The sequence below is a fragment of the Myzus persicae genome, unplaced genomic scaffold, assembly GCF_001856785.1.
Source record: "Myzus persicae strain clone G006 unplaced genomic scaffold, MPER_G0061.0, whole genome shotgun sequence".
NCBI classification, from domain to species: domain Eukaryota; kingdom Metazoa; phylum Arthropoda; class Insecta; order Hemiptera; family Aphididae; genus Myzus; species Myzus persicae.
The window spans coordinates 46,456-65,882 of record NW_019103520.1 but is presented as its reverse complement, the minus strand read 5'-3'; the positions used below and the strand labels follow the sequence as shown (position 1 = coordinate 65,882).

The following is a 19,427-nucleotide window of genomic DNA, read 5'->3' as shown; positions in this document are numbered from 1 at the left end:
TCTTATGTATATACTTTATTCGATACCAGTGAAGTTCAATGCACATTTATTAGAATTACTCACCACATAAGATGAACACATATTAGCAAATATCAAGATACATATTATACAGATAATATTATATAACGTACTCCCTTACTCAGACGGTAGGTATTGATATTTCACCATTAGTTATACTGGCTAGAAAAGTTATAATTTTATTCTTATCGTAGGTAATAGTTAAACAATAACTATAATATTAGGTAGGTATTATAACCTATATTAGGTACCCACGTGTTATTATCAATATTTGTACGACTAGACAAATGTGAAGTGATTCTACAGATATACGTCACAACTTATCACTGACAAGTTACGGGAACTTAAACCTGCACAATCGCTAGGCGTCTAGAACTTGCACCGTATAAAATAAGATTATGCAATTCTGTCTGTAATTTTCTACCGCAATATCGTGATTCGTTGGCGCTGTATAATGGCCATACTGGCCCATACTGCTCGCCCTGGCAGTAGCAATCAGGAACGTTTGGAAGGGTCTAGAGTGCAGAATAGGTTCACATAATGTACACGAATGCATATAAAACATGTTGTATTAACATTATATTCGTCCATAACGGCGCCCTCGTGATTTCAGCACACTACCGCAATATTGCTTATTGTGTTTGAAAACCCCGAGTGTCCATAACGGCGAGGCGTCGGATATACACATATATTGCATATTACAATACTTTGATGTGGGATTTTTTCTTCGCCCGTTTATTTTTTATTTCAGAGAGCAGACTCTAAAATCGAAGGTTTCCGGCATATCCGGTAGAATACCGTTCTCTAGACAAGGTCTCTAGACGAGCGACAACAAAAACGTTACGATTATAATATTTTAAGTAAGTGCAAGGTTCTGCGGTACTTAGTGTACTACACTACTAAAATATAAGAACTGGGGTCGTAAGGCGAAACATCGGTGGTGTTGGCAATCAGCCATAAACTTAAATTTTAAATATAAATTAAGTCTCCTAGGTATTCCATATTTTCATCATACAAAATATACGCCGGAAATTTCATAGTTTTTGCTAATCCAGAAAGTGGGGATGATGATCATCTACGTTTCTATACGCATTAAATTATGAATTTGTATTATATAATATATAATATACTGTGTATAGTAGCGAATATAGTAGAAAGTTGTGTAGTAGAGGAGTAAATAACAACGATGTGTCTAATAATATATTAAAATTTATTAAACTATGAAGGATGTAAATTTGTCAGACACACCATTCCTAGACATTACGTATTGATATCATTATTTGAGTTTTAAACAAAAAATAAGTAATAATAAATATAAAATGTAGCAACCAAAATCCAAACTAAATGAAATTAAAATATTGTACATAAATTGCATAGTTACAGACATATTTTTTCAAGAAGAACTGATTTTTAAATTTATTACGGATGGGACATACGAGACTTACCCATGGGATCTAATGGTAAATAGTGAGCTCCTCTTAACTCTAGGAGAAAATAGTATAATAACAATACATCACATAATATTATATTCAAACAAAAACTGCATTGACCTTCGGACCTTCCCATCTCATCAACATCATTAACACTGCATATTCTTCAAAACTAACAACGTATTCAAACAAAGGCGTTTTATCGTGCTCATAAATATACGAATAAATCAATAACGTAAGTAAATAATAAAGTAGGTAATGACAAATCGCATCAACAACTGATATTTATTAATGAAAAATATGTGTATTTCCATGTGGATCAAGAGGCGCGACTCATAATATGCCACCAATGTAGTTTTAACGATAAGATTTAAGAAAAACGCACGTCGGTCACGCTAGAACTGATAACAAAAATAGTATTGTCATCATTACGTTTGTCTCGGGTAGTCGGTATTATAGTGAGTTCAACCGATGTGGTAAATATATTATAAACGTTGTTGTAGCCACCGTCATACGCCTTACGCGCGTGCGTTCCCTCCTGAAAATTATCGTCGAGTGGCGAGAAAAACACGGAAAACCGTTTAGAAAAGGCGACGTAATGACGTTACATAATCTCTGTTTTTGCGATGCTCTCACGTAACACAGGCAATTCAACAAGATTTATGGTGTGTTAGTGTGTGTGTCTGTGTGGCTGAAATGTATATACAAGATACTTTTTTAACTTGAAACTAATTTTCACAAACAACTTTTGTTTTAAAATTTTAAAAATATATTAATCTATATAATGTCTGTGTAAGTACTTATTTTTAAATTATATTTTTGCAAAAAAAAAAATGTTTAAAAGTATTTTGAGATTCCATATTTTTCTTTTAAATAGCAATCCTTATTAAAACTCAAGTAACCTAATCAAAATTATTTCTTGGAGTAGAATAGTTTTTGGAAAACTTTTATGCATAAATATTGGTTATACAAGGAGATTATTTTAATGCTAAACACTCAATATTTTGAAAAGTATTAACTTTTAGGGCATTTTTTTCTAATAATTTGAATTGATATAAAGAAATAATTGTTATCGTTATATTATTTTACTTTTTTAAATAACAGCATAGAATTTGAATTTCATTTCCGGAATCACAATAGCTTTCTGAGAATTTCAACTAATAAAAATTGAATTTCGAACTAGTTAATTAATTATTGGTTACAAGACGTATTAATAAGTTTTTATGAGCATAGTAGTGGACTATAATTTTTTTTCCAACAACTCATTTAAACTTTAAATTCTAGAAAATGATTCTGAATGTTGTAATTCGATGTATAGATTGTATATTTTAGTACATTTTTAAAATTATAATAGTAATAAATTAATTAATTTTTAATCAACTACTCGTTTGAAGTACGATTTTCATCAATGACACAATAGTTGATTATTTATACATTTATAATAGTATTCTAATTCTAAAATGTAATTGAGTAATATTAATAGTATTATATGTATAATAATATTTATTGAACGGGTTAACTAGGTACTGCTATTTCATGTAAACATAAATAATTAAACAAAAACCAATAACTGATATAACTTATATTAAAATAATTATTTAAAAAACTGCTTATATAATTAACGATATTAGGTTTGTATAAACAAAAACCTTACCACACCCTTATTATTATACAGTGAAAATGAATAATTTTCCCGATCATATTATGTGTGCGTGCGTGTTTTGACTTTACATGTAAATATTTACAGTGTGCCACGTACAAAATAACGATAAAAGACCACGACGTATTTAGAGCTGATCGCTTGCTCTAGTAACACGTTTCATAATATTATTGTATTATTTCGGATGACTGCAGGAGATCATTTTTAACATTTTAAGACATTGATATTTAAAAAATAAAATAGTTAGTTTTAGAATACTTTCCGACATAGGCACACATATTATAATACATATATAATATTAAATCCAAAAAAGGATATTGTTAATTATATTGTTGCAGTATTAAATATTATATTTAAGTTCCAAAACAATTAAATGAATTGTAAACAGAATGACAGTAAAAACACTTCATAATATAAATGCATTTAGTTACTTATATTCAGTGTTTAAATTAGGAGAAAGGAGTATGCATCTTCTCATTAAAAATATTCCAGCATATCACACTTTAATTTTTAAAATTATATATAAGTCATTAAGTCTTCGGGGACTTCAACGTGTACTACTCTTTTGAGTCTCTTTAGTATTTTTTTTTATCTCAAGGACTTGATGAATGAAACAAAATGAGAACAATCGTTTACATTTTCAAAAACGCATTATTCTAAGGAAAAATATACCAGAAAAACTGATTTACGGCAGACTTCACATTCAAATGGTTTCCCTTAAAGTGCGATTTCTCCTGTGTAGTATATTCTGTACTACTGCTTATAAAGCTAGTAATTAGTAATTTATCAGCCCCTCCTATTCCATTAAGAGAAAAGCAGGAATAATTTAAAAGTTATTCGTTGAATTGGCTTTGCAGATAAGGCTATGGAATATACCTAAAAAGTAAGTCGGTACAGCAGTGGATATTCATTAAATATTGAAATATATTAGAAAAAAATCCAATAAATACCTATATTTTAACAAATATAATTTGTAATTTAGTTAAAGCTATTATTATTCTTAACATTTTAGTAACATAATGTTAGGATGAAAAGTCTATTTCCTAGCTATTGTCATTAATAGGTAATTATTTTTTTTTGTAATTACATTATAAGACAAATTATTACTTATAGGGAAAACTATTTTTTACTTTGGAAAATATGTGCATTAAATATTTTTCTTAACATAAAAAAAAATTGTTGACAAATTGATAGCAATACTTTTATTTAAGTAAGAATGCGTATAAGTATATAATATAATAATACATATTACATATACATATCTAGAAAATTATATTCAATATACATGCAATATAAATTTCATATACGTAATTATATGCATAAAATATACAATGTTTGACCTAGTTCCTATTAAATAATTCTACTCAGACTTTTTACTTGGTATGCCGAGTGTTAAAAGTAACATACTTATTCACATAAATACAAACGAATATTTGTAAAATAAAATAAAATAAAACCTACTACATAAATTATTCATATTTTATATGTGTATAGTTTGTGTATGAAAAACGCCCATTTTCCGTCTAGGCATGAGTCGTAGCAATGAAATCAAAACTATGTACCGATATAAAAAAAAGTGACATATACGTCATATAAAAAACAAAAAATGCACGAACCAAAAAGAAAAACTATTTAAAAAATAATTTTGATGAATTCAAGTGCAAAAATATATGTTATTAAATAAGGAAGTATTTTTAATAAATTTGTTTTTCTACACTGTGTGTATTTTATTGCATATACGTATAAACACTCTATATAAAGGGAATGGAATGTTTTTATATCGCTTGTGTTGGAAATTCATTCAATTGGAAAACTCATCACGAAAATCACATTCTTGATATTTACAATTATGAATTTCGCCTGACACAAAACCAGATTGTATTGAATATAGGGTATCATAAACAAAATAGAAAGAAACAATTTATTTCAAACACATGATTACACCAATAATCAAACAGCCACAAAATTCAATAATAATGATATAAATGTCATAATCATAAATAATAAGCTTACAAAATAAAATGCATAGCATGACACTGTTCGAAGACAATTATTGTGCTTGTTTAAATATTTTTTTTAATATGAATTTAAGTACTATAGATTAATATTTTGTATAATTTGTATTATAAATTGTAACGTATATATTTGAGACTATAAGCCCGTTGTAAGTAATATCAAATATTAAACAAATCTGTTTTTCAATAAATGTTGTTACGAAGACTGAATAAGACACAAAATATATTGGTCTTATAATAAAACAGCAACAAAATGTAATTATAGCCCAAACTAAAACAGGTTAAATAACAAAATATCAAACATCTTTGAACCTTTAAATGATATAGAGATAATTATTGTTTAAATTGGTTAAGAAATATATTATGTTTTTAGTTACAGAAACTACAATTTTTGTTCTTAATTATGATTAACCAATTTTAACGTATATATATACAGCTGCAGATTTTTTTTAAATAGTTATTCTTCATTTATAAAATAAAAATATAAATTGAACATGTAAGCCATACATACAAGATTCAATGTATATATTCTGGTGGAAGTAAATGACTTAAGTAATATACATTTTAAAGTACGTATAAAAGCTCTCTGGAATGGCACAGGTCGTTACGGATAATGAATATGTAGAAAGACGACAAGAGTTTTGAGGTATGATAATAAAAGTGTAGTAAGGGCTTAACGTAAATGGTGACAAAGAGAAACTAACAATAAGGCGTGGTTGTATGCGATTAAAAAGGTCAAGAATAATTGTAAACAATCGTATGATATTACAATATGCGAAATTGCGAAGAAGGCAAATTACAAGAATTTTATAACTTTAGGTTCAAATAATGTTAAAAAATGTCAAATACTCGTCATGAATTGTATACACGATATTGTCCACTAAAATTATTCCAATAACGATATTAAATAATATATTAAGTATACAATATATACATGTGCAGGCGACTCTCTCAACAACTGTTAATACTCATAATTTTGAAAAGTATTTACTTTTGTCTTTTAGAAAAATTTGTTTTTTGAGTAATAAATTCAATAATAATAGTATACCATACTTGTTGCAATTGTTTTTATCATTGTTTCGGTAATTGGTGAAACCAACATAACTTCTGATTTTAATTGGCTACCTATATTGTTCATTTTCATAACCTGAAGCAAAATACTTTTTAATTTAAAAAAAATATATATTAGAGTAAAAATAAAGATCAAATATAAACCAAACACCTGTTTTTACTACCTAATACATAATATGCATTTTTTACAATTTTTACTGCAGATAAAACTATAAAAATATTGAAGTGGCCATGGGTACTTTATGAAATACTCAGCTCTGTCTAAAATTTAAATGCTTATTATCAATAAAAATATGTTTGTTCAATATTTGACATTTATACATCTAAATTTAAATAAAAATATATTTTTTGGAATAATGAAATAGAATTATATGTATGAAATAAATAACTGAATAGAATCAAAAGTTGATACATTGATTTTGGTTTCACCGACAATTAATTCATATAAGTACCTAGTACCTACTTATGGGTAAAACAATGTAGGTAAGCCAGTTAAATTTCAAACTAACATTTATTTTATACTTTTCAAAGAAATGATTGATATAAGTGATATAACATAAAAAATAATCTATATGGCTGCAATAATAAACAGTGTGTCAATTAATATAATATTACCTATTGTTATTTATTTAAATAATCAATACTATAATACATTATTTATCAAACACAATAAACAATGATCATACTAATAATACCTATTCTATATCTTTTGGAATTTAAATTATTATAATATTTCATGTTGTTATATTTTATTATGTTGATGATGAAATAAAATCAGTATCAAACTATTGTAGACTGCATACTACTCGTATATTATGATTTCGTATACAATGATATACTAAAGTATACCTAGCTATACAGTATACATAATTGATACACATTCATTATTTTGGAATTCTATAGAAAAACATTTTTTAAATACATTTATATTTATTTTAATATCATACGTCACTGTGTATATTATTATAGTATTAATTAACAGCAATATATATATATATATAATATGGTTTATTTCAAGCGCGCATACTCATGTCTTTATTTGGTGCATATTTTAATGACGTTTAGGACTGGACCTCAAAACCTCGCTAATTAATGTTTGTTTGGTCCATTTTTTTTATGATTATTCCTGGTTGTCACTCGAAATGTCCGCCATTATTATTTTATGCCATTATAAAAGAGCCGTATAACATACCACTATTATTATGTATTTTATCCATTCAAAATACCTGAGCAAACGACTTTAATAACGCAAACAAAAATTAATATAACCTACCCAGCGAAAAGAAGTCACTCGTATAGTCGTATAGTTGCAGCAGTAGCAGGACACCGCGGTTTCATTATAAAATATGTATAAAGAATGGCTGAAGTTTATGGCGATAAATACAGGCAACAATTTTGAAAGCCGTTATTCAATCCTTTTTTCCCTAAAAAAATCTCCTGGTTTTATTATTATTATTTTTCTTTTTTACACTCTAAACTTCACCAAATAAATTTTCCGTTTATCACCAGGCACGCAAAATGTGCGAACTTAACGGAACGCGCGGTAAAAGTTGGCCGTTGTCCAAAGGTCTATCCGTGTAAAGTCTCACCAAACAGTTCGCTGAGGATAGGCCCTGTATAATGAGCATTTTTCCGACACTCAAGCATATTATACGTCTATTTATATATATTTATATTTTTTTCTCTGGACTCCCCGGTGGATAGGATTAACCAAATGCCTTACCGGCGAATAAAAACGTTATTTTCTAGGTTACCCAGGGCGTTTAATACCATGCAGCAACGCCGTGTATAATTTAATTCCCAGTGCTCCGGAAACTGTTTGCGCTCGTATATACACGTCGTTAAAAACTCTAGGCTTTTGTGGGAGGAGACTTTTTGAAAAGTTCACCGAGTGGAATTCTTTTATTTTTAATGTCCTCCGGAAACAGTCGAGCAATAATGATTAGTGACACAAAAGGAATAGGAAGCTGAGAGGGTCGCTGAATTTATATATTATATTATCGAGCAAAATGGAAATATAATAGAAAAAAAAATTAAAAGCCTTTCTGACTATTTTTTTTTTGCTTATGAGGTTTTTTAAGGATTTTTTTTCTGCATTTACTGCTTTATCCTATAGCTGATGGCACAAGCGTTGAAAAGCCGGCTTCGGTGTGTTGAAATCTAAAGATACCTACTCAACTCACTCCGGAAACAGTAATTACATTTGACCGTTGAGATGCAATTATACTGGAAGTACAGGCCTACTCTACCACTACTAATACTACTACTATTACAACAACAACGAGTCAAGGGGATGATAAAGTGTGGTAGAAGGGATTATTTTCGGAGGGTTTACTCGCGCGTGGACCAATATTTAATTACTGAAAGGCTTTACTATGGACAAACGGCGCAATCAGACTGAAATCTCCCAAACACAATCATCATTATTGTATATCCATCGTTCAGTAACCGTAGTTTCTCTCGGCCATCGGGCCATCGATCGTCAGTCACAGCCGATGTCATTCCGAGTGATGGCTGGGGGTTTTGAGAAGTCTATTCCGATAACATCTCTTCCGTGATACTTATAATATATTATAAACAATAGTGTCAGAAACCTTGGCTTAACGTTTGGCAGCCAGAGGGTTAATACTATTGTTCACGATAACAGTTGTACTGCGTGGTGAGGAAAACAAAAACAGGTGTGCAGTGTGCTACGCCACTCTGATGGCTGACACGCACGTGCCAAAATCGATTACATTATCTAGATAATATGAATTTACCTACGTTTATCGAATACCCAAAATTACGAGTATATAAAACTAGATTAGAGTGTAGACATAACAAATTATATTTTTATAAAAACTTTTTAAATATTCAAAATATAATAAGTAAATACAGCTTGAAATTTATTATTTATTTGAAAATTTTCATTCATAATTTGTTATTGGCTTAAAATATAATTACATTTTCATAAACATACCTGGTTTTAGATTCTAATAATAAATCGAATACAAATATACAAACATACAATTATACAAGTACCTATATAACTATAATTCAGGTTATAATATTTTTAAATAAAACATGAACCCATTCAACAATGAAGATACAGTGTTTTAATAAATAATATTAATTTAAATTCATAAGTAAAATTCTAGTTAGAACTTAGAATAATGAGTGTTTTTAATATGACATATTTACAGCAAATATTGTTATAGTATTGACTATAAATAAATGATAATCAATGGTAATAGTCATGATTTTTTTTACTAAATCTGATATTATATTCATTACATACTATATCATTTTAGAACACAAGATATGAGCAATATTTATTTAAAATGGAATTTTCTTTTATATTTTTACTATTCATATTTTATATAAATTTAAAATTTAAAAGTTTGAGGAAATTGATCCATAAATAAAAACGAATATTATATAACTAAGTTTACAAAATAATTTTTTTTTTTCTAAACAAACTCGTTATATTCAATTAAGAGGAAATCACACCCGTATGTATTGCCTCCGTCTTACACATATATGGCATAGAAAATGTTAGTTCACCAGTTTCAATAGTTTTTTGTTAGTTTTGATATTGGTGTAAATTGACCTATTCTAGAATTTAAAGGTAAGATTATTATCTAATCTAAGGCCCCACAAAGGTTTTTTTTGATATTATTATTTTTAAATAAGTTATAGACATTTTAAAATGTACAGTTTCAAAAAGGTAAACACATGCAGCTGCGACGTCCTGTCAATATAAATGTTTAGAACATCCATTGGAAAAAAAGTTTTTTAGTTAAAAAATAAATTTAAATAGTAATTAATATAGTTAATAACCCGCTGTAGTTGAAGCTTATTATACAAAATAAAAGAAATACTTCTATTGTACTATTGTATAGTAAAATCAATGAATCTTTATAATTAATTTCACTTGACTGAATATACAAAGAATGTAATAAATTATCACTGTGAATACCTATACAGCTGGTACTATAAATGGTTCATAGGTATTACAAGAACTGGGATTTAGGTCGAAACGAATTCACAGTATTCGCAATGCAAAGTTCATCTAAGAAAACGTTAATTCCAGTTCAGAGTACTACGTAGTAAGGTGTAAACAACATCACATAGATTAAATTTCGTTTGAAACGTTCAGTGGTATTATATTGGTATAATATAGAGGCGTTCGTCGTCTAAAGGCTTTTTACCCGCGAGTATGATGGGACGAAAGCACGACACGTAAATACGTCGTCGTCGGTGTTGGTGGTGATAGTAGTGTTAAGGGAGGTGAAGTGGCAGAGGAGTATGCGCGCGTGTGGAAGATTTAGTCAGAGAGAAAATAAATGGAGTAAAGAACACGACCAATTCGACACGTCTAGAACGATAGAGAGGAAGAAAGAGAGAAATAGAGAGAGAGTGAGAAAGTTCTCTTCAGGCCGTGAACGATTTTTCAAAACGCCTTTCGACGTCTGCCGGATGGAAGAGAGAAAAAAACAGCAACAACGACCAACAACAACAACAACAAAATGTTACCGTAGAAGAAGGTTTATACAATAGGCAGTGCGGCACGAATAGACCGGAATGGAATGGAATGGAATGGAAAACGTCGACGAGAGTGTTTGGCGGGAGTGTGGCATGTAGGTAGGGGAGGGAGCGAAACTGTTGGATTCGACAAGAGCTGTAAATATACGAACGGGCGTCCGCGGCGGTCTCGCTGTCAAATTCAGAGAAGTGTTTAAGGCGGTAAAATAGGCAATCGATAAGGGAGACGGGGCGGGGTTCGTACAATAATATTTTCTTTCTCCTTATATTTCACCCGGTTCGAAATCCATTTGTCCCGCCGCCGTGCCGCCCGAACGTCACTGCACTTTGCTATACACCATATATATAGATCTCGAATATGCAGTTGTGCAATGGTGCACATAGAATGCAGTCGGACACGTGTCAAGTGCGAATTTATAAAAACTATTATTATGTATTTAAAAATAATGATTTGTATGGCTATATCACCCATGCGCCTGTTATAATCTCTAACATTTAATTCCACTCGCGTGTATGCTTATAGACATTTAACCAGCTTTAATTGTAACAGGTAGGTAAGTTTACATAACATTTCAAAGCTTTAACGTCAGTATTATAGTAAACTATTAGTTCGTATCCATAAGCAAAACAATTTGTATCCGACAGTCTGAACAGTATCACCAGCTGGGATGCCCCTGCTGAGCTTATCCTGAATCATTATAGACATTAAAAAAATATTTTGGTGTATTATATCGTATCATATAACCAGATATAACGAATCGCGACTTGCACCATGTTGATATTATTATTATTATATAAATGTTTACGCTCACAGTAAATTAATATAAAAACAACTATATTACTTTTTGCTCACGACGTTTTTATCGAATACCGAAGTATTTGAATAATAAACGATAAAAATACTTATATTGAAATTATAATATTTATTATTTTGTTTGATTTTTAAAATAATTTAAATTTGTATAATTCAAAATATCATAATAAAACATTTTTTTATTTATTTTTAATGTATGCAGTGTGTACACCGCTTTAACTTTAAAAATAATTTAGAAATATATTTTTCATTTTGTTTATGAACGCTTTTTTGATAACCTTTGATCGATTATAATTGATTACCTACATAATTCTAGATTTAAATCATCGGGTAGGTATTAGTAAAGTTATACGAATCGTAAATTATTATTTACATTTTTTAATTGTCTAACAATAAGTCAATAAGACAATAACCATCAACTTTAGTCTGAAATATCTAACAATAATTATGAAGAAGGATGTGGGTTGCTTAAAATCAAATTGTACGTAGTCATATTATTGTTATAATGTTATATAAGGTGAAATTAATTTATCGACAATAGTCAATAGGTCATGGTTTTATCAAAATATTCTACTAAGGAATGTTTGTTTAAAATCGTCCGTTTTCTAATTATTCCAATTCCCAAATAAACGTTTTGTGTGACAACTTGTACATCAAATGCGCACGCATACGTAATAAACATGACTGACACGTCTTGTATTAAATGAATAAAAAAATTACAAACAGTAACATTTTTATTAATACATTCATACATTCGAGTATATTAAGAGATTCTCGTGTTTTCATAGACAGGTTAATGGAATACGACGTCAGATCAAATTTCGCATGCTAATACGTTTTTATTGTTCCATTGCGTGTTTCAGTAGTATTTTTTTTTTTTTTTAATTTTAGAAAATATACCATACCTACACATACTTTTGCATGTACAATGACGTACCTGAACTCAAACACGCAAATCTAATCATCTGGAATATTATAACGTTTATTTACGATTGTTATTATATTTTTGATATATATTATATGCATATGCACCTATTATGTACATATTATATACATTATACAGTATACATATTATAATAATGGTGATACACTTTTTTTGAAAATCATTAGTTTTTATAAATTGTATATTAATAAATAAATACCGTCAGTATATACTCTGTATGTCAAGTTTGATGTGCATGTAATTTTTTTAGTCGTTAAAACCAATATAATTGGTTTTATATTAATTTATTTTTATCAAAAAGTTTCATATCAGCTAGGTGCCTGCTTTGTAAAATAAATCGGAATGGGAGTATGGGACACAGATGGTAGGTACACTAATACTCTTTAGAGGTCATTTTTAGAATTTCCCAATACTTTTTCAGAAAATTGCAATAAACAGCAATCATACGGGATATCCAGCGGGAGTGTCGAGTTTGTTCGATTTCCACCGGGACTGAAAACTTTTTACATAATTTTGCAACTTAAAATTTTTACTGGTTGTTTATTCCAGAATTGTATCTAATAATTTTTTTTTAATGTCAACTATATTAGAGCTCTTGGTTACTTCTAAAGAGCTTTTTAAATTAACATTTTTTATTTCAATAACAGTACAATTATGTAAATTTTTAACTAAAGAGTATTTTAAGGTTCTAAAAATAGTTTTCCTGTAAGTATTTTAATTACAAGAAATGTATTGACACATGACACATAATTAATGTATTTGACACATTTTAATAAAAATTAATAGAATTTCAAATGTTGAGTTTTAATTTTTGAAATCTACAAATTCTTATAATATCTTTCAATTATTATAGGTAATACATATTTTTAAATATATCGAAATAATTAGTTAACTCTTTTAATTATTTTTATGATTATTCAAAATTTTGATAATTTCCTGAAATATTCAATCAGTTACAACAGACAACTTTGGATAAGTTAACATAATATACAAGTATATAACGCATCTAGTATACATATTTACAATATGAACATGCAGTTACAATAATGTAAATTTGTGTAGTGCTAATGGCCCAAGTCATCAAATCAAAGTTAAGATCAATCAAAAACTTTTAATTTTTATAGTTTTACTTATCATGTAATGCATAATATTTAATTTATAAATAAAAAATAATGTTACAAATTTCTATTTACTATAACATTTAATTATTAGGTACTTATACGATTACGGTTTCGTTTAACATGCAGATTAAAATAATAAAATCGTGTTAAGTTAGTATTAAGAATTGTTATTCACAATCCAATATAAATTTAAAACAACAATATTCTATCCGAATAAAAATATCTCTGTCACCAAAACAATTATTACTTTTACGTGGGAATATAAAAATATGTTTCTATTCTAGTATGTTACAACTAAATAACAATATTAAATTAATGATTTATAACTTATGAGTAATACATTTAATATTGCCGTTGTTTTTTTATGCATATGTATAAGATATCTTGTGTTATTTATTATTATGTTTACATTAAAACAGATTGTTTTGTTTATTTCTTTATACAATATAATAAAAAATAATAAAATAAAAAATGTTATTATGGTAATGTATTACCTAGTTAATTAATATAATGATTATCTTGGTTAAGGCGAGAATAAATATTTATCAACTTAATTGTATTGACTTTTCATCACCTGAATTCATAAATAGTTCCCACGGTAAATATTAATTGAACTAATTTGTTTAAATTCAATATGAAAAAAAAATTATTTAAATAATAAATATAGTTAAATATTATAGTGAAATTTGTACAAAATGTTTGCTATTTTTATGGTATTTTACTAAAATATTAACATTACAAAAGGAAGGAAATTCAAAATATTTAGACTTATTTACATGATATTTAGTTGAGTTTTTATAAAACTTAAATTTAGAAAATAATCGCTAAACCCTATGTTTAAATTAACTATAGGTAACTCTTAAAAATCCCTGAAACTATATACTATTATCATGTTATTGTATTCCAAGCACTTTATCAAAATTGAACTGTGATTGACAGTGAAATGTTTGTATGAAATATTTAGTAACAATTTTCACAGTAACATTATTTATTTATTTATTTATTTGATTATTTAAACTTAACACCCTAAAAATATAATTGGTAAAGATAATACTATACATTTTGAAAACTATCAACATTTAAAAAGAAAATGTAAGTATAGTAAAAATTATAATAATTGAAGGAATATTCAAGACAATATTTTTTAATTTGGCAAGAGAGTGGGGCATCGCCTATTTGCGCCAAAATAAAAAAGGTATGTTTTGTCAAACAGCCCATTTTCGCCAAATTTATCTACTTAAACATTTTAAATTAACGACGGTCTGTAACTTATAGTAAAATATATATAAGTACTATTAACTATTATTACTTATTTGTTATAAATCATAATAGTTAGTAATAATTTATTACCTATAGCTTTTAAAAACAATTTGTATTTATTCTCATTATTGTTTCAAAAAAATGTGTATCATACAGCTATTATTGATTATTATTTTAAAAACATTTGTACAATTATTTATGATTTAAATAAAATTGCATATAATAAAAAATATATTACTTTATTATAATTATATCAGGTAAATTTGGAACAGGTGGGCTGTCGGGAAAAAACATTCATTTTTATTTTGGCGCAAGTAGGCTATACCCAATACGAATTCATTTTTTTTTTTTTTGGCGCAAATGGGTAACTACCAGAGAGTTAAAATAACAATCAACATTTGCTATACTATTACAATGTTTTAGTTAAAAGTTGATACTTCAGACTATTTGCAAGTAAGTTACTAGAGCAATGACAATCCAGAAAGTAAGGATTATTTCATGAGTTAGAAGCTGGTAGTTTAAAATTAATTTTTATAAGAACTTAAGACAAATGAATAGCACAGAAATCATAATATAGATTATAGATAATAGAAATTATTATAACAATATGAATCACTTACGGTAACTGAATGAATTGGCAAGTTCCAACCGGTACGCAAGCAACAACACGAGAACCACAAACCACTGCATTGTATATCGCAAACCTGTCCACACGATCATTTTCGGTACGCAAAACTATTCGTTTTATCGCATCGATAAGAAGCGGCATTGGAAAACACATCCGTCATATTTTCTAGGCCTGACAGTGTCCGATGAAGGAAAGTCGCACATCAGAAAACATTTGAACATGCTTGCGCAGATTAAAAAAACCTAAAACAAAAAATTATAACATTAGTAATAATTGTAAGCTATTCATTTACATTTTACAAGGTATTTTACTCTGTCTTCTAGACACTACTACCTATTTTACTGTTATGTTTCAATGCTATAGTGCCTTGAATAATTGAAAACATCCCTACTTTTCACATTCAATGTCCCCGAAGGAATAAAACTGACCCATTTATTGTGAACCCCAAAAACACTGGTATATTATTATGTTCACTATCAATACCAGGTATGTGTCAAAAATATATGAACACATGAGTTATATATTTCGTTCAAAAAGCCGCTTATATTTGTCATATAAGCATTCAGAAGTGAATCAATATCACCATGACTACTGTTCGAAGATCATGATGGTCAAAGGTTATATAACAATACAAACACAGGTAAATATGATCATATTTTCTATATTACCCTTTCTATACTGTAATAGGTCCGCGGCATCTTTTCACTTTGGTGTCTTTTCGGTTACAGATTGCATTCTAGACAGCCCCCAAGAGGTCGTTGAGCGCAAATGTAACAAAAGAGAGAGAGCTTTTGTTACCATTATATCCGTACGTCATGTAAGAAAATATTTTACACAAGACTACATTTTATAAAAACCATATCAAATTCACAGAGTATGACGACAAAAGCAAACATATATTTTTTGGTAGGAATTTTATCATCAGTTTAAATTTGTTGAAAACGAGTAAAGAATTTCTTCTACTTATTCCATACTTATAAATAACTTCTTTAGTCTATAATTAATAATAAAATTATAAAAATAAAACTATAGAAAGTACATAGGTGCATGTTGTCACTTGTAATTTTAAGTATGGTCCATTTGAACAATAATTTATGCTAAATTTTATATTATTCAAGAGATACAAAATACAATGAAAATAATTGTTGTTTATCTAATTAACACATTCCTTACTAAATAGGTATAAAAACAAATAAAGGTAAGTAATATTTTACTGAGTGGTTTAATATTGAAGATATTTGATTTGGAAACCACGCACTAGACAAAAACAAATACAAATACAAATTACAGACCAAAATAGCTTTAGAAAACTTTTTAAAATGTAATTCAGGACTTTTAGAAAACGAAAAAGAATTTGAACCAATGAAAAAACTATTATTTTATATAATTATATTCTAAAATATAAGAAATAATTTTTTTTTACAAAAAAAATGAATATTTGTTCATATTGATAAAAAAGTTTATTCAACGCAATTGTTAATTATTCAAGACAATACATTAAAATCACCATGTATTTATTTATACCTAAAGATGCAGCGCATCAATATGATAATAATATTATGGCACATCAAAAAATCTCACGAAAATTCCAGATTTAAAGAATTAAATAAAACGATTGAAAAACATCTTAAAAATCTTAACCATACGTTAGACTTAAACTTATTTAAAAAGGTTGAATGTACAAAAACGAATCATGTTATAAAAAAAGTTGTACCTTTAAATCATTAGTATTTTAGTAAATACATAAATTTAAAAAATTAACCAAAAATAACTATTTGATTTTTTTGTCTTAAAAAACTATTATTATATAGTAATACCTAGCTAGGACTGATTTTTTTCAAATCTTTTTTACACTTCAGGTAAACATAGTAATAAATATGTATACATATAAACATACATATAATCAAAATAAATGTAAAAAGGAAGATACGCAAAAGGAATTCCCAGGAGACGTTTTCTTCGTATTTTAATCAAAACCAGAGCAAAACACGTTGTTATACTATAAAGTATTTCTCCCTCGCCATCACGTGTTACTCATATATTTTTAACAATTCCATTTCGAGCGCCACGTCACCGAATAGGTACCTTTTGTAGCTGGAAATCAAGGATATTTTACGGTACACATTGACATTATTGTGGATCCATTGAAGAAAAATTGCATTATAAAAGTGAAATGAGTGATTGATAAATTGAGTTTTCTTTTTTTTTGGAATGGAGTGAATTTAGTGACAATGTTTATGGGTTGTATCAAGTAAGGAATAACTATATATTAGTTTTACATCCAATATTTTAATATTTATTCAATCAATTTAGCAATTTATATATATCTCAGAAATATTCAACAGCATTTATGACTTAAACAGAAATAAGCAACATTCTAATGGTTTTTAGCATATATGTGCAATCTTATAGTTATATCATGTAGCTGTTTCTGATTTTGTAGTGACTAATGATTTAAAATTTATAGAGTATTATTTTTCACAATTACTCGTATTATCGAAACAATTCTAATTAATATCAGTATTATTTTTGCTAGATAATATTGCTAAAATTATTTTTGAATGGTAATAGCTGCTTTAATTCAAATTCATTATCAAAAAATAAATTACACTTGCTATAGAATAATATAATATATTTGGTAGTATTTATAGTAAACTAGTACAATGTACTATACACATCTCAAATCTGCATACACACATGAATTCGTTTTCTTTCAATGATATTTCTACATTTAATAACTTTAATTTCAAACATCATGTGTATACACAGGAATACAGTAACACTATCACATTAAAGTTTAAGACATACAAAACAGAAATTGAATATAATCATAATAATTCATAAACCGTTAATTAAATGGTAAACATCTTACTTAGTATAAAATATACATTATACTTGGGTGGTATAACATGTTACATATTATGTACTCATTCAAAACTATACTCTTCTTCGAAGTGCTTCCATTCTAACCTATTATATGATTGTATATTACATTATAATACCTATATATGCCTTAAAATTGTTGATTATCAAAAGCTTTTAATGAGCAAAAGGATATTCTTACATGTATAATCATCTGAAATACACAGACGGTTATAGAAATTGATATAATCTTGCAGCAGATCATTTTTCGTCGATTGTCAGTACTTAAGAGAGTATAATATAGTGCACCCTTGTTCCCAAACGCGCCTTCCGTTTAATCAACACTCAACTGTGTTTTTGAAAAAATAATAAACGAGCATCACGGCCGCTGTATTTGGATGATTATGATAGACATCATGAGAATACATAACACGGCAAGTAGGTACATAATTTATATATTTCATATCATAATTTTAAAACTTGAATCAACGGTGTGTGTAAAATGTATTATTTAAAATATAATCCACAACAGTTGTTACGAAGTTAGCTCACTCTAACTTTATAGTTTAAAGTCGTAAATATTGTGCAAAACTATTTAATTAGCAGACAGAAATCAGAAACAATTACATAGAAAAGTTAAATGAACTATTGTACCTATATATACTCTCTAGTATCAATAATGTTTGAATTATAGAATACAACACCATCAACTATTCATAACATTTTAATATTATATATATTTTTTATATATTGCCACTAAATTATTTTATTGTAAGCCGAAAAAAACAATATTTTTTGGTATGATAGTTATTAGTTTGTTATAACTCTAAAATTACAATTAATTTCAATATTTATGTGACAAGTTCTTGGTTTAAAAATCCATATGATACACTTTTAATGTGTTGATGACAAAAAAATCTCTATTTTGTTAAGAACCCATAAAATAATTCGTTTACCTATATCAAATACAAAGTAAAAGTCACGAAAAGTTCTTCTACCATGATCTAAATTTTAAGTACTATAGAATTAAGAACTTACATAAAGTGTGTACTCGTAACTAATATTAAAAAAAAACTTTTGG

At 27.7% G+C, this 19,427-nt stretch overlaps 1 protein-coding gene across 2 annotated transcripts in view; it reads right to left on the bottom strand.

The window, feature by feature from the left end:
• The window catches only part of LOC111034654 (discoidin domain-containing receptor 2), a 246,444-nt gene that overhangs the window by 187,902 nt on the left and 39,115 nt on the right, over window positions 1-19,427 (bottom strand). Inside the window, exons 1-2 of one of the 2 annotated variants that reach the window (XM_022315961.1) lie at window positions 16,153-16,310; window positions 15,477-15,726 (exon numbers count right to left, since the gene is read on the bottom strand). In XM_022315961.1, the coding sequence (XP_022171653.1) occupies window positions 15,477-15,576 (100 nt within the window). In that variant the 5' untranslated portion in view covers window positions 15,577-15,726; window positions 16,153-16,310. Of the gene's footprint in view, window positions 1-15,476; window positions 15,727-16,152; window positions 16,311-19,427 lie in introns of those variants that run through there. The other variant, XM_022315962.1, reaches the window with a different exon arrangement.